Source organism: Hippopotamus amphibius, chromosome 1, assembly GCF_030028045.1.
Source record: "Hippopotamus amphibius kiboko isolate mHipAmp2 chromosome 1, mHipAmp2.hap2, whole genome shotgun sequence".
NCBI classification, from domain to species: domain Eukaryota; kingdom Metazoa; phylum Chordata; class Mammalia; order Artiodactyla; family Hippopotamidae; genus Hippopotamus; species Hippopotamus amphibius.
The window spans coordinates 16,272,016-16,288,670 of record NC_080186.1 but is presented as its reverse complement, the minus strand read 5'-3'; the positions used below and the strand labels follow the sequence as shown (position 1 = coordinate 16,288,670).

The window sequence follows — 16,655 nt, the reverse complement described above, 5'->3', positions numbered from 1 at the left end:
AAGGCTGAGTGGGGTGTGACAGTGTCCTATGCAGAAGGCCAGGCGGATCTTTTGCTTTATGTGCTTACTTGTTTGTTATTTGTGTCCTCACACCAGAAAGGAAGCTCCATGGGGTCAGGGACGTTGTCTTTTGTGTCCCAGAAGCTGGCCCAGAGTAAGCAACTAGTGCCTGCTTAGTGAGTGAGCGCATAAAGTTCTTCATGGAGGAGGTGGGGTGTGGGGGAGTCTTTGAAGGAAGCAAAGGAAGGAGTTTCAGGGTCCAGGAGGAATGAGTGTGAAATGAGGAAAAGCGGCCGGAGCAGTGAGGGAATGAAGGAGATCAAGGATCCCGGGCGGGGTGGGGGGGGGATCCTGGAGCAGGGCTCTGAAACAAAGGCAGGTCCTTCATGCCCTGCACAGCAGGAGGCCGCCACCTTCACTGGGAGCGGACGGGAGCCTGCCCCCTGCTTGTGCACATGTAGGCGCGTGGCCCTCAGCGGATGTGGCATCCAGACCCGGGCACCAAGGACAAGGAGAAGGGACAGAGGCTCGCGGGTGTCCCGGTGTAAGGGACTGAGGTGCTGCGTGTGGGGGATGAGGAGGGACGTGGCAAAGGGACTCTGAGGCCGCTCTAAGTCTGACGAACGTGCCTGGCCCGTCTCAGGAAGAAGTGGAAAGTCGATTCATAATGAATGAGGCCTTTAAAGCCAAATCCCGTCTTTATCACAAGAAAAGTCATCTAGAATCTTAAAAAGAAACCAAGATGGGTCTCTGGCCCATGCACCAGGTGGGGGCGTGTGGGGCCCCTGCTGGGCGGCAGGGAGGGCAGATTGTCCTCCTGCTGCGTGGCCCGTGCTGCCAGGCCAGGGACACGTCTGAGAACCCATCTGGCAGAGGGGGAGCAGCACGGACTCCTCTCCTTCCTGGCGGTCAGCAAAAGTGAGGAGCCCTCCAGTCCGCCCACGGGTGTTCACACCCCCGCCGTGACCGGGTTCCTCACCTGCGCTGACAGGCCCAAGTCCCAGCTCTTTTCACAGCTGGGAACACTGAGGCTCCCAGAGGGACTCGCCCAGGGCCACCCAGTGTGCAAATGGGGGCGTGTTGTAAACTGCTGTTCCTTGTTGTTCCAGAAAACTCCACAGCCAGCGTGAGCGAGGCGGAAAGGAAGGCCCAGGTATACTACCGTGCGTGTATGAACGAAACCCGGATTGAGGAGCTCAAGGCCAAACCCCTGATGGAGCTGATCGGGAAGGTGAACCCATGGCCCCCATCTCCTCCTTCCCCTCCCCCCTGCCCCATCTCCTCCTGCCCCTCCCCCTGCCCCATCTCCTCCTGCCCCTCCCCACTGCCTCATCTCCTCCTTCCCCTCCCCCCTGCCCCATCTCCTCCTGCCTCTGTCCCCTGCCCCCATCTCCTCCTGCCCCCAACCCCCATCTCCTCCTGCCTCTGCCCCCTACCCCCATCTCCTCCTGCCTCTGCCCCCCATCTCCTCCTGCTCCTCCCCCCACCCCATCTCCTCCTTCCCCTCCCCCCTGCCCTCCATCTCCTCCTGCCCCTCCCCACGCCCCATCTCCTCCTGCTTCTGCCCTCTGCCCCCCATCTCCTGCTCCTGCTACCAGCCTGTCCCCCTGGCTTCTTCCCCAGCTCTTAGCTGCCACTAGGGCCCAGCCACCTCACACCTCCAGCCACCTCGCCCAGCTGGATTGTGGAGTCTGTCTGTCTGCTGACATGTGTCTGAGTGAGTGTGTGTGTGTGTGTGTGTGCGCGCGCGCGTGCACGTGCGCTCACATCTCTATAGGTGGGAATGTCTGTGTGTGTTAGTGTGGGGATGTCTGTCCTGTGGATGTGTGTCTGGGCATCTGTGAGTGGGACAGGGGCCATGTTTACAGGGAAAATGCTTCTCTATGCTACTGCTTCCGTGTCCTCAGAGGACACGTTTGAGTGTGAGGAGGGGCATGTTCTGGAAGGACCGACAGAAAGTCTGGGATCAGAAGCAGATCCCTCCCTGAGAGGAGGGCCGTGCTGGCCCGGGGGCCCCGTCCCCCTGGGCAGAATGAGTCATTCTCTTCCTGGGCGCCTTCCAGGCAGCCTTGGATGGACTCGGGGTGGGGGGAGCCGCCCAAGGCCAGCCACTCTGCCCGGCGCGCACGGAAGGGAGGCCGTGGGTGTCTCCAGGTGGCCTCCTGCTGCCTCGAGGCCTGGCCCACCCCCCCAGGTGGGCTCAGGGGATGCCCTGCAGCAGGGTGGGGAGCTGGGGCACCCGGGACTGGACGGCCCCCCCGCGTGCCAGCACGGACCCAACCAAGGAAGACTGAGGAGGTTGAAAACATCCCAACTTGGAGAGAAACTCAAGTAGACCTCAACTCACCAACATTTTAAAGAATGCGGCCCCTTTTTTTATAGGCACAATTGAATTTCTGCTTTAGTAGGAATTACATTCACGTGATTGAGTATTCAAAGGCGAACAGATACAGAAAAAGTCTCCTTCCTGTCCCCGCTCCCAGCCACCCAGGGAACAGCCACCATTTGTTTTCATGACTGGTCAGAAATCCCTAAGACAGACCAAGGACTTTCCTGGTTGTCCAATGGTTAGGACTCTGTGCTTCTGCTGCAGGGGACTCTGGTTCAATCCCTGGTCAGGGAACTAAGATCCCACAAACCACATGGCATGGTCAGAAAAAAGGAAGGGAGGGATGAAGGAAGGAAGGAAGGGGGAGGAAAGGAGGGAGGGAGGGAGAGAGAAAGAAGGCAGACAGACCAGCCCTTTCATTTATTCCTGTGGCTCAGAAAGGTTAGAGGACTGCAGAGGGTCACAGACCAAGTCAGCCACAGAATCAGAATCCCCACCTGGTCCCCCCCTGCCTCATCCCCTCCCCCGTTTCCTCTCCCACCCCACAGCTCGGGGGCTGGAACATCACGGGGCCCTGGGACAAGGACAACTTCCAGGACACGCTGCAGGTGGTCACGTCCCACTACCGCACCTCGCCCTTCTTCTCCGTCTACGTCAGCGCTGACTCCAAGAACTCCAACAGCAACGTGATCCAGGTGAGAATCCTGGAGACCCAGGGAGAGGACAGGCCATGACCTCAGGGCCTGTTTTGAGTGTAGCAAGCAGCGAGGTAGGGGCAGACCTGCCCTGGGCGACAGGCTTCTGGTTTCTGAGCTTGGTTATTTCTGGAGGCTCCCAACGGTGAGACTTTTGCAGGAAAGCTGCGAAAGGGCAGGCTTGCCTTCCTTGAGTAGGTGGGGTCACTGCAGCACAGGTAAATATTTGAGATTCTGATTGGTCACTGTGGGTCCCAGGAGTGATGTCAAGTCTTGGGCACGGCTACAGTCACCTCCCGGTCACCCCACCGCAGTCTCTGGCCTTTGGGGCTCTGCTCGGAACAGCTTTGAGTCGACCTCTTAGTGACAGAGCCTGGCCCGCCCCAGGCTGAGTATCAGCACACCCAGGGGAGCCCCAGCCCTGGTCCGCCCACCCTCAGATGCAGAAGCCAGAAACCCAGGCTGGGGGTCCTGAAGGCTGAGTTCCCACCCACTTCTGCCGCTCACTCACTGTGTGACCATGGGCAAGTGCCTCAACCTCTCTGAGCTGCCATTTCCTTATCAATCAAATGAACTATGATAACACCTACTCTAGGTGCGTCGGCATGTGGCCTAGGGCTCTGATAGGAGCTATCCGGGACTGACCCTCCCTGCCTGCCCGGCAACGGCAACCAGCAGGCCCCCCACTGGCACCCTCTCCAGCTCTGAGGGTCAGAGAGCTCCCCTGTCTTCCCGGTGAAGACCCCAAGGATCAGAAAGGTTCGGCACCTTGACCAAAGCGACACAGCCACGGGTGGCTCTGGACCACTCACCATCTTGAGAAGTGTTTAAATGACATAGAGGTGCTCTGCGAGCCCAGGAGGGGTTTAAAGAGGGGGGTGACTCCATCTGGCCTTCAGAAGGGCCCCAGATCCCCGCGGCGGACCATGTGTGTGGGAAGGAATGAAGCCCCACGTGTGTCTGTCCCCTCGCTGGGGGGCCCATCCGGGGGTGGGGGGCCTCGGCTGCCAGCTTGTGCTCTTGTTGGGGCCCGAGCTGCTCCCCGGTTGCCGTGTGCCTGCCCTCCTCGGGCGGGCACAGGCCGTGCAGTATGCCTGCGTGGGTGTGCGTGCAAGACAGACGATCCCCTCTCACCCCCGCCTTTCTCTGCAGGTGGACCAGTCTGGCCTGGGCTTACCCTCCAGGGATTATTACCTGAACAAAACCGAGAATGAGAAGGTAGGTGTGCCTGTCCAGAGAGAGTGGCTCCTGCCCAGCCCACCTCTCTCCACGGTTCATCTCCCTTGGTGTCCCCTCAGTGTCCACACCTATGCAGGTCTTTGAAGCTAGAGGAGCATAGAGGTGTCCCTTACCTGGCAGTCCCTGGCAGGGGAAGGGTGTCATTTTTCCCCATTCTAGAGCGAGGCTCTTCGACTTTCAGGCACCGTGGGCACAGGGGACAGGTGTCATTTGTCCCCATTCTAGAGTGAGGCAGGTTGCTGTCAGCAACCACCACTTTATATACACATCACCTCTGGCCTTCCCAGAAACACTGCATTTACTGAACGTCTCTGAACTTCATTCATCTCATGTGTCACATAGGTATTATTTTTACCTGGCCTGTTACAGAGGCGGGAATAAGGCTCAGAGACGCTAAGTGACCTGCTCAAGGTCACACAGCCAGCTGTCAGTGGTTCTTATCCAGATTCGCTAACTCCAAAGCCCACACTTTCCCCTCCCCCTGGCTGCCTCCCGTGACGTCCCAGGGAGACCTGGCCTGAGGTTCATCAGCTGTCCATTCACGATTCTACCCACTTGTACTGAGCAAGTGCCTATTAAGTGCCTGATGCTGGGGAGACAGTGGTGAACGAGACCGGCTTGGTGCCTGCGCCGTGGGGCTTCAAGTCTGGGGGGAGGCAGATGTTAAATAACCTACCGCCCGATTAGAGGCCTAATGGTAAGTTGTGAGAAGGGAAGAGTGAGCCGAGAAAGTAACCTGGGGACCTGATTCAGATCTGAGGGCCCGGTAGGGCAGGGTGGATCACAGGTGTGTTCCAGGAACTAAGGGATGGCCCCATTGGTGGCTTTCATGTGACGAGCGTCCAGGAGGGAGTGTGGGCTGGGACAGCAGGGACCAAACCACCTGGGGACCCGTGTGGGCTTTATCCTGAGGGTCATGGGGAACCAGTGAAGGACTGCACTGCCAAAACCATCCTCAAAGCTGGGGTTTCCAGCAGGTGTCCTGGGAGAAACCCCCTGTCCCCAGCGCCCTGCTCGGGGCTGCAGCGAACCCCGCCCTGCCCCCTTTTGTCCAGTGGGCGGTGGGTGGCAGCTGCTGATGGGTGGGGGTGCTGGGTCCCGCAGGTGCTGACGGGATACCTGAACTACATGGTCCGGCTGGGGAAGCTGCTGGGTGGCGGGGACGAGGATGCCATCCGGCCCCAGATGCAGCAGATCCTGGACTTTGAGACAGCGCTGGCCAACATCACCATCCCCCAGGAGAAGCGCCGGGACGAGGAGCTCATCTACCACAAAGTGACGGCGGCCGAGCTGCAGGTAGCTGAGCTCTGCTGATGCGGAGGCTGGGGCAGCACAGAATCTGGGACAGAGGGCACTGGGCTGGGTGTTTACGCCCCTTTCGCCAGACCCTCAGAGCAACCCCGTGAAGCAGGGTGGTGGTTGTCCCCAGTTCACAGTTGCAGCTGAGGCTCAGAGAGGTAGAGTTGCCTGCGGAAGGCCACACAGCCAGTGACTCCAAAGCTGGTTTCTTGCCCTACGCCAGGCTGCTTTTCTGAAACCACAGTTACCTGGGGAGACTCTCTGGTCATGATAATATTGGCTCACATTGATTGGGCATTTCCAGTCTCTCGCGTTCAAGTGCATCAAGCCTGGTGTACGGCAGATAAACGTGAGGGGTGGGTTCTGATGTCACCTCCCTTTTCCAAGCCAGGAGGTCAGGGGACGTGCTCAAGGCCTCCAGGCTGCTAAGTGGCAGGGGAGCTGGGACTTGGACTCAGGCTCGGCTCGCTGGAGCTCTGCGCCTGACCGCGACCCCTGGTGACCTCCTGGGGCTGTAACAGGGTTGGGGTCAGAACTGTGATGCTCTCTGCACTGGGTGTACCCATCTGAGAAGCCGACATCTCCTCTGTAGGTCAGCCTCTACCAAAGGCTGCCCCCTGGTGGCTGCTTGGGACTTGCAGGTAGTGAGTTGACTGCCTGCCTTCTTTCCAGTTCGCGGCTTGTTGGTGTCTAGCCTTCCCCCAGGCTCTGGGGTCCCAGAGGAATCAGCGGAGTGGCCTCTGTCAATCTTCCTGTTTCCTGCCATAGCCCAGGATCACTTGGCTAGGCCCTGCTTCCCTGCTGGGAAGGACATCCAGGCCACTTGTGTTGAGGCTCCACTCTTCCTCTTCCCACCCGAGTCCTGCCCATCCATTAGAGTTGGGCTTATTTCCACTCCTTTTAGGAAGAACACCTAGGTCCCTACCCCATTTTCTCTCTCCATCCTTCCCTCCAACAAGTGTCTGTGGGGCCTTGCTCTTGACATGCTTCCAGGTGAGTAGGGGACACCAACAAGGAAACAAGCTCAATCTCATTGCCGAGTGCTTTGGGCAAAAGAAGCAGGGCACGGGGGCCTGGGGCAGGGTCAAGTTCGGGAGGGTGCGTCTAGTGAGTAAGTGAGCGAGAGCCAGGCTGAGCCAGTGCCCCAGGTGGAGGGGCGCCCCACACGAAGGCTGGGCATGAGGGCAGGAGAGCCTGGCCTCCTGCTGGGTGCCGGCTGCCCTTTAGGTGCCCAAGGAAGCTGGCATCGGGGGAGTGGTGCAGAGTGGGTTGTTATGGAAATGAGCTGCCGGTGCTGGGCACCATCTGGCACTGTTTTTCCGCTCCGCGGCCAGGAAGTCAAGGGAGATGCTGTTTGTGCAGCATGATTTGGTTTGCTCCAGCTGCCCACTTCTCAGCCCACAGGGGCTCCGGTGGTCCCTCTCCCCCCTACAGTGGCCACTAAGCCAACTGAGGGCCCAGGAGTGTCCGAGAAAACACAGTAGCCCTGGGAACATCTGCCCCAGCGTGGCTTCCAGGCTCTACCCCCAGATATCCTTTCACCGTTGCTTTTGCTCTGTTCTTCCAAGCAAGAAAGGAGAGGCTTTTCCTCCCTCCCAGCTGTAGCGCTGCCAGGGTGGGGAGGGTTTTAGCAGAGGCAACAGCCTGGAGTTGTGTGAGTCCTGGGCTTGGAGTCAGAAGACTGCTCCGGCCCAGCCCCACCACGAGCCTTGGGCAAGTCACATAACCCTCTCTTTGAGCCTTAGTTTCCTTCCTTGTAAAAGGGGCTTTGCTTGCGCATTTACACCTGCTCTGTTCCAGAACAGAGACAAATGAGGGGCAGCCCCTGCCCTCATAAGGGGCACTGGTTCTTAACTTTAAGTCACAGAATTCTTAAACACAGGACAGGTTGAAGACTGTGGAGCGTCTCCCAGAAGAAATGGGTATGTGTACATATAAAAGAATTATGCCTAGTGTTTAAAGAAGTCCTGGACCCCTGAAGCCTGGTGTCCTGGATGAGAATTGGCCTGGCCTGCCCACGGGGTTGCATGGCCATGAGATGAGGCAAAGGATGAGATTTCATCTTGTAAACTGACATGCAACTCAAACATATCACCTATAACCATTCTTGGTGTTATTCCTGTGTCATCGGTGATGACAACCCACGTCTCCAGCCTTAAACCATTTTGATTCATTCCACCCTTGGACAGGGAATGTCTTTTTGTTCCCTTCTTTTTGGTTTTCTTCCCACGTCCAGGTGACTCCGGGAAATGCGACCCAGCCTTTCACTGTGTAGATCTAGGAATACACAGTGGTTCCAGGAGAGCCCGCAGCAGCAGAGTCTGGATTCAGAACCATGACTCAGACATCCTCTGTTGCTTCTCTAGGGGCCTGAGGACCTTCCTGTTCCTTTCTAGGATCTTCCACACCAAAAGTTGATTGGGAATGAGCCCCATCCCCTGCTCTAAATTCTCCAGCTGAGATAGAGCCTGGGAGCATCCTCTTTCCTCTCCCACTTTGCAAGCCTACTTGAGCTGGATGCTTGGTGACCAGCAGTACTCTTTGGCTGCGAGTGTGGAAAATAGAGCTCACCTGTGTGTCCCAAAGACTTTGAGTCACAAGTGGAGTGTCCTGGTTGGTTAAAACAGCCGTCTCCATGGAGATGGACCCAGGCACTCGGCTTTAAGTTAGGTGTTCGCTAAAGTAATGAAGGTCAAAAATGTGAAAATCCTGGTATTCAACACACACCTTATTTCAGAGTTGTGGGAATTTATCTGCACAGAACACCTGCTCTCCCCAAAGGAACAGGCTTGTGTTAAGTGTATAGGGGTTTATCATCACCTGTATCTGTACCCTGATCAGGGAGTTCTAGTAGCCTGCAGTTTATGAAGCTCTCGTTAATTGTATAAACAGTGACATTTTGTATTTTTTTTTTTTTTTGGCACACGGGCTTAGTTGTTCCGCAGCATGTGGAATCTTCCTGGAGCTGGGATCGAACCCATGACCTCTGCATTGTCAGGCGGATTCTTAACCACTGCGCCACCTAGGAAGCCCGACATTTTGTAAACTTTGTGATTTTCCCAGGGATCTTTGCCAGCAGGTCATGCAGTCAAGTGGCTCTAAGTGTTGAGCCCTATTTGACCATCTCACCTGGACACCTTCAAGTTCTGCAGCCACAGAAATTTGAGGGGGAGCCCCAGAGGTCACCTGCTTAAGAGGCTCCTGTCAGGAGGGGAGGGCAGAATGGACAAGCTGGGGGAAAAAGAAGCTCGATTTGTTGCATAAGCCATCCCGAGAGGCTCAGAGCAGCCAGCCCTTGGCAGGGATTTTTGTCTCCATTTGAGAGGAAGTGACTTGAAGTCCCAGAGCTGGTTCCTGGTGGGGACCCCAATCCCGGTCTCACTCTAAGACAGGGCTCTTCCCAGCTCATCTTGCTGCCGGGCAGGCGGGGATGGGCTGGGGCGCACTGGGCACAGCTCTCCCCAACTCTGTGGTTTGCAGTAAGTCGTGGTGGGAATTCAGATCATCCGCCATCACTGAGAGCCAGTTGTTAAATGTTTACCAGCACACCACTGCCCGCGGGACCTGCCCTCCTCTGTCCTTTGAGGTCCTTGTTCCCCAGCAGCTGAGCTGCCCTTTAAAACCAGGGAGACTGTCAAGCGGGAGGTTTTTATGGCTGCCTCTGTCACTTAGGACATTATAAGTATTTATCAGCAGGTTATGGAATCATCGATACTACAGATTGATTTTACATTCTTCGTTGATCTTCCCATATGAAGGCCATTTATAAGGCATCTCTTACTTCCTTTATTTGTCTTGCATTTTGCTCATTTTCAAGGGAACAAAGAACAGAATTTAGAATGAGTTCCAGGACCACTCTTGGGAGGCTTTGAGCAATGATTACAATAGCTAATCAATGATTAAAGTCTCCCAAGAGTGGTTGAGAGAGTGACATTGATTGAGTGCTTGCTAAATGCCAGACACCATTGACACTACAGGCATTTTTATGTAACACAGTATATGTAGTCCTGAAAAGCTCTGCATCCTGTAAAATTACAGGACAAAAAAATAACTAAAAATAACAGAACGTATGGGGAAAATAGGACTAGAGCAGACCATTTGAAATTTGTGTAACTTGAGGACATTGTGCTAAGTGAAATAAGCCAGTCACACAAGGACAAAATACCGCAGGGTTCCACTTAGATGAGGTAGGTAGAGTAGTCAGCTTCACAGACAGAAAGTAGAATGGTAGTTGTCCAGGGCTGAGGGAGGAGAATGGGGGGAGTTATTGTTTAATAGATTCAGAGTTGCCGTTTTGCAAGATGAAATCTGTGGATGGGTGGTGGTAAAGGTTGCACAGTGTGAATGCTTTATACTTAATGCTACTGAACCGTACCCTTAAACATGGCTAAGATGGTAAATTTTATGTTACCACGATTTTTGTTTAAACGTTGTGCAACTTTGTAATCAAAACACTTCCAAGACAGTAATTGGAACCTTAAGAGATAGCTGGCGTGGCTGGAGGCTCCCTGAGGGGAAATGGAACTCCTGGCTGTGGACTCGGAGACCCTGCAGACAGACGGATGGGAGCTGTATACAGTGGGGCTACCCTTAGGCGGGACAAGGGCAAGTGCAGCCCTCTGGGAGCTGAGAGTTCTGGGCGTGTGCCTCTGTGGGGAGGGAGCCCTGGGTGCAGGTGCTCCTTTTAAATTATCTTAAGATAGAGCTGACGGGCTTCCTGTGTGTGCATCAGCCGAACTGAGGGCTTCTTCTCTCTTGCTAAGGTTATCACCCTACACTTGTTTTTCCAGATCCCATGCCTGAGAAAAATCCTCCGCGGACCAAAGCATTCTACACACTCTACTGCTGTCATTTTTGTAGTTACCAATCATATAGAAGACCGATCATATAGAAGCTATTTGATGTTACAGAAGCACATGTTGAGTAGAACAGGCAGGATTAACTCGTTTAATACTCACTCGTTAGATATGGGGTGGGTTCTGTGATGGTAATGAGCCTCACTTTCAGATGAGATCCCGAGGCACAGAGGGGCTCATCAACTTACTCAAGGTCACACAGCTAGTAAGAGGCAGTGTGGCTGCAGATTCTACGCACATCCATTGCAGACTTCTCTGAGGCTCAGTTTCTTCATCAATAAAGTGGGGATAATGGTACCTACCACCTAGGCTTGTCACGAGGTGCGACTGAAAGAAGGCATGTGTCACTTGCAGTGGCACCTGGCACAGGAGGGGCTTGACTGACAATAGCTGCTGCTGCTGCTGTCACTATGTCTCCTCGTATCCCATTTCAAGTTACGGTTTGGTGTTTGGCACCTTACAGTTCTGTCTACAGGATCTCTGACATCAGGCAGCCAGCCTGGCGTGGACATCTGCCCAGTGCACTGTCAGCCAGCGCCCAGCTCTTCGCTTTGTCTGGAGCCGGGGGCTGGGGGAGCAGAGGGGGCGTACAACACCTTCTTCTTCAGAACGGCCTCGAGACCGGGGCTGTGAGGAGAAGCAGCCTGGCCAGAGTCATGCTGTCCGCTTCCCTTCCAGGCCATGGCGCCCGCCATCAACTGGGTGCCCTTCCTCAGCACCATCTTCTACCCCGTGGAGATCAACGAATCTGAGCCCATTGTTGTCTATGACAGAGAGTACCTGAGCCAGGTCTCCACCCTCATCAACAACACAGACAAATGGTGAGGGCACCCGGCCGCCTGGGACGGGCCTCTCGCGGGCAGCCTGTGGGTCACCCGTGGCCCCTCCCCTCTGCCAGGATGGGGGGACACGCGGACTCAGGAAAATGGGCCCTGTGCTGGCTTTTACGAGAGGCTGCAGGGTACCCTGGTTCCTCCACCCGCCAGCTTGGTAGTCTTGAGTCTGTTTCTTTCCCTTTTTTGGGTTCTTTTCCCTCATGTATAAGATGGAGGTACAAATAGAGAGAAGCGAGTGAAAGAAGCTGTGTGAAGAATTTTAACACAGTGCTTGACACTGAATGGAACTCGGTAAATGTTAGCTAATATCTTTAGGTAGTATTCGTGATTTTTAAAATATTTATTTGGCTGTGTTGGGTCTTAGTTGCAGCACGTGGGATCTTTCATTACGGCGCACAGGCTTCCGTCTAGTTGTGGCACGTGGGCTCAGTAGTTGTGGCATGCAGGCTCTCTAGTTGTGCCGCTTGGGCTCTAGAGCGCCTGGGCTGAGCTGCTCTCCAGCCTGTGGGATCTTAGTTCCCCAACCAGGGGTGAAACCCGCATCTCCTGCATTGGTAGGCGAATTCTTAACCACTGGGCCACCAGGGAAGTCCTATGATTTTTTTAATTGTAGAGATTTGTTGCAGAAATTTTTTTAACTACAGAAAAAAGTTAGAATTACCCAAAACACTCATGTTGATCTTATGGGATGTGTGTGTGTGTGTTTGTAGAGAGAAGCGTGTATGTGAAAGAGAGAGATTTTCTAATCCACGATTTCTTTTTTTCCCATCATGGTGACCACATGTATCGTCTGCTTTTCCCTTAAACTTTATCAGAAGCACCTTCCACGTGTCATCCCCGACCCTTGCAGGTCTCATTTTTCATGGCTCTGTGATATTCCGTCGAGTATACATATGATTATTGACTCACCGTTCTCCTGTTGTCAGGCATTTAGGCTGGTTCCAGTTTGCGGCTGGGTGTTCACCATGGTGAACACTGTATCTGTGTGTGAAGGTGACTTGCTTGCAAAGGTGCCAACAGCCTCATATGGTTCTCTATGCCCTGGGGCTGGGGGCAGTGAGAGCTCTCATTCATGGAGACCTTGGCCTGGCTGGCCAGAGCTTCCTTTCCAGCCCCTCCGATTCTTAGGCCCCCTTTCCCATCTCTGGCCTCAGGCCAGGACATCCCCAAGCACTGAAATTGGCCACCCCTTCCCCACTTCAACCCAGTAGCACACACCATCCAGGTGTCCACAGGCGCCCCCTGGAGGTCAGTGGGGGGAATGCTGCTGTGCGTCCAGCCTGGGGCGCTTCTGAGCCTGTCACCCTCTTGCCCCAGCCTGCTGAACAATTACATGATCTGGAACCTGGTGCGGAAGACAAGCTCCTTCCTCGATCAGCGCTTTCAGGAGGCCGACGAGAAGTTCATGGAAGTCATGTACGGGACCAAGAAGGTGAGCACCTGCTGTGCACCAGGGCCTAGCCAGGGAGGTAGATGACAGGCAGGGGATGAAGAGGTCCACCCTGGTGTCCCTGGGCTCACAGGAGGGGACCACAGTCAGCCGGGGGTGGGCAGAAGCTTCCAGGAAGAGGTGATTACACCGAGTCTTCAGGTGTAAAGAAGACTCGGTGATTTAGCTAATTTATAGCAGAAGGTGGCTTCTGCCCTTGCCCTTTCGACTCCTTCTCGATGGTGATGGTGATAAGGCTTTCCTTATATAACCCACGTGACTGACCCCTCCCTGCAAGGTGGGTGTGATCACTGGCCCCCTTGTACACAGGGGCCCCCATTACTACTTCTTCACCATAAACATAAAACCCTTGGAGCAGCCCCTGACTCCTGGTGAGACATGAGGGTCCACTAATATTATTCTCCCAGGCCCCAGACCAGGTGGTCTCCACCAGCTTTATCTTATTTTATTTTTTAGTATTTATTTATTTTTATTTGGCTGTGCCAGGTCTTAGTTGTGGCACACGGGATCTTCATTGAGGCACGCGGGCTGCTTAGTTGCGGCATGCGGGATCTAGTTCCCTGCCCAGGGATCAAACTCGGGCCCCCTGCGTTGGGAGCGCGCAGTCTTAACCACTGGACCACCAGGGACGTCCCTCCACCAGCTTTAAATGCCCCCCTGTGACCTCTGCCCACCAGCTTCTTCCACTTTCCCAAGGAAGTGGAGGTCATTGTGTCGTTAACACGGCCAACTAATGTTCACTGACCCAGCGTGGAGACCCTGAGAGACGTGAGATGGGGTCTGTGCCCCAGGCCCCCACGTCTGCTAAGGGAGCTGAGAGAAACTGGTCCGTCCTCACATGTGCTGAGGGGAGACACCAAGGTGGGGCCCCTGTGGGCAGCCGGGAGGTGCTCCAGCCACAGAGCAGTAGAGGCTGGAGTGCCAGGCCGCCCCCCACCTAGGACCACAGCTAGCCAGACCCCCGAGGGTGGGCAGAGCTGGCGCCCGACTGGACGCTGCCCCCGCAGCCCCTCCCAGAGTCCAGGGGAGTGGGCGGAGCCAGATGAGGACTGGCAGGGAATGGCAGGAGGTGGGCCCCGAGTTCACCCTGGGGAAAGTTCTCCTTGTGTCTCCCTCCCCATGTACACCCACCTCTGGCAGGAAGGGGACTGAGGGAGAGGGAGGCTGGGAACAAGCCCTGCTCCTGACAAGAGGGGCTTCCTCAGCTGTGAAGGCCTCCCTGGCCCCATAGAGAAGGGCACAGGGAAGAGCTGGCTGCCCTGCCCTTCTTCCTGCTCCACCCGCTCCTACCTTGGACCAGCTCTGGGTGAGCACCTGGGGCACAGACGTGACAAGGCAGGGACTCTGTCCCCTGAGCCCTTGGTCTCCCAGGGGACTGTATACAGGAGGGGTCTGATCAGGACCCGGGATGGTAGTTGCAGTGACGGCTCTGTGTCTGGGGCTCACACCTCCATTGTTGCTGACAGCCCTGCCCCGGGTTACAGGTGAGACTGAGGCTCAGGGAGGTAAGGGGGTTTCCCTAGTCACCCAGCAAGGAAGCAGCCAAGCTCAAATTCAAACCCGGGTCTGGATGACTACAACTTTTGGCACTTTTGGCTACTCACTGTTAGAATAATGATAAATAAAAGATATCATTATTGGATGTTTACCTTTTATAGGCATTGCTTCACCAAGTTCCTACAACAGTTCTGTGTGTTGGAAACTTATCATCATCCCATTTTACAGATGAGGAAACTGAGGCTCAGTGAGGGGAAGGGACTTGTTCAGAGTCACACAGCTCATAAGTGGAGAGTTGCTCTCAAACCCAACACATCTTATTCCACAGCCCATACCCCTAAGCTCTGCACCACTCAGCCTCTGCTCTGTAGGAACCAGAAGTTAACATTGAGCTTCCTGGTGGCTGCCAGGGGCAGCAGGTGGGGAGAGGGGAGTGGGGAGTTGTTGAATGGGTGTAGAGTTTCAGATTTGCGAGATGAAAAGTTCTGGAGACTAGTTGCACAACCAGTAGATATAACACTCCTGAACTGTATACTTAGAGTTCCCCGGACCAGGCTCAAAGTGCAGCTGCTGCTCTAACTAATGAGGTGCCGAGAGCTGGTGGGACACAGGGAGGCCTTGGCAGAAGCGAGGACAGCTGGGAGACCCTGGACGTGGGAGGCGCTGAGCCAGAGGCCACGAGGTGCCCGAGGCTGAGGGGTGGGAGACACTGCTCATCTGTTTCTCATTCTCCAGGCCCCCCACCCCCACCATGGCTGCTTCTGGGTCCAGGCCAGGTCCGTCCAGCTTGTGTCTGGCACAACTCAAAGCACAGCCCCTCTGTGTGACCTTGGATAGTCCCTGTGGCTCTCCGAGCCTCATTTTTCTCATCTGTTGTTGGGGATCCGTCCTGATCTCATCTCACAGGACCTTTGGGAATGGCCTCCATTTGAGAAAACAGTTCTAATTGGTTCATCCTTGTAGGGAGGTAATAGCACAGAACTTTGGGTCAGAAGACCTGAGTTTACAGTGCTTCCTCTAGCCACACAGCTTTGGACAAATCACTTCATTGGAGCAGGGGGGCTCAGTCTTTGCATCTGTAAAAAGGGGTAACTAACCACTGCCCTGTTTACCAGAGGGTTGTCTGGGGTTACACGAGGGGATCCCTACCAAGTCTGCTCTAAAGGCTACCACACCATGTTCTTTACCTGCAAAAAGGAGCACAGAGAATACCTACCTCATAGGGTTATTACGAGGATTCCACAGGGTAGGGCCCAGCACCCAGTAAACACTTCATAAACATTTACTACTGTTGTTGATGCTGTTAAGCTTGTTATGCATCTGTCTCTCCCCTTGAATATTCTGAGCATTTCAGCTGAGCCCCTTGAGGGCAAGACCTAGCGCAATCAGGGCGCAGCAGAACTGCTCAGAGAACACAGGCTATGTAAAGGAGTGAATGCACGCATGCGTGAATGAATGGGTTTATGGAAAGAATCCCCTGAGAAGACAGTGAATAAGAATCGATCCATGATTCAGCCTGGAGCCTCCACAGATCCCAGGAGTTAGAATCCCCGTGGTCCCGACCTCGTGTGCGGTCAGCCTCTACCAGATGCAGGTGCAGCCCATGTCCAGCTGCAGGCTTTGAAGCGGAGGCAGGGCTGCGGGTGGGGTTAGGGGGAGGAGGAAGGCGTCCAAGGGGACACCTGGCTGGGAGAGTTTGAAAGAACTCAGAGAAGGCTGGAGTGCCTTTTTCTTCCTTCCTTTCTTCCTTCTTGCCTTTAAGAAATTTTTTTAACTAAGGTATAATTTACATATGATAAAATGTATACATTAAGGATATAGTTCAATGAGTTTTGGCAGATGAAATCACTCCTATAACCAGCAACCCAATCAAGAGAGAGAACATGTCCATCACCCATTTGTGCAGCATGCTCTGCACAGGAGGGTCCCTTGCACCCCTTTCCCATCGGTCCCCCCCCCACCCCCACGCTGCATCCCCAGAGGTGGGCGTGGCTGGGACCACACACTGTGTGGGCTTCTTTTGTTCAGCATAATGGCTGTGAAATTCATCCATGTTTTCTACATCAGTCGTTCCTTCCTTTTTGTTGCCAAGCCACGTGCTGTTGTATAGTAATACCACATTTTTATCCATCTGCCATCCATGTCGATGGGCATTTGGGTTGTTTTCAGTTGGTGGCTATTATGAAGCAGGCTGCCCTGAGCCTGAGTGCTTTTTACCACCTGTTCCTCAGGGTTAAGAGGACTCGGCTTCCTCTGTAGCACCGGGGGTTTATGTGAGCAGGGCCACCACTTGTGGTCATACGGACTGTCCACGAAGGCTGCCTGGGCAGGGGAGCCAGTGGGGCTGAACCTAGCCCCTCACCACGCCCGGCTTCACGAGGCTGCAGCCCCGGGGCGCCTGTCTCCAGCCACGGAGGCATCTCGTGGGCTGGTGGGCGACACCAAGGTGTGATG

General features: G+C 54.8%; 1 protein-coding gene across 2 annotated transcripts in view; it reads left to right on the top strand.

Moving 5' to 3' along the window:
* The window catches only part of ECE1 (endothelin converting enzyme 1), a 112,311-nt gene that overhangs the window by 80,815 nt on the left and 14,841 nt on the right, over positions 1 to 16,655 (top strand). For both annotated transcript variants that reach the window (XM_057698879.1, XM_057698871.1), the window contains exons 5-10: positions 1,110 to 1,231; positions 2,878 to 3,024; positions 4,177 to 4,242; positions 5,368 to 5,559; positions 11,097 to 11,239; positions 12,572 to 12,686. In XM_057698879.1, coding sequence (XP_057554862.1) covers positions 1,110 to 1,231; positions 2,878 to 3,024; positions 4,177 to 4,242; positions 5,368 to 5,559; positions 11,097 to 11,239; positions 12,572 to 12,686 — 785 coding nt within the window. The remainder of the gene's footprint in view (positions 1 to 1,109; positions 1,232 to 2,877; positions 3,025 to 4,176; positions 4,243 to 5,367; positions 5,560 to 11,096; positions 11,240 to 12,571; positions 12,687 to 16,655) is intronic.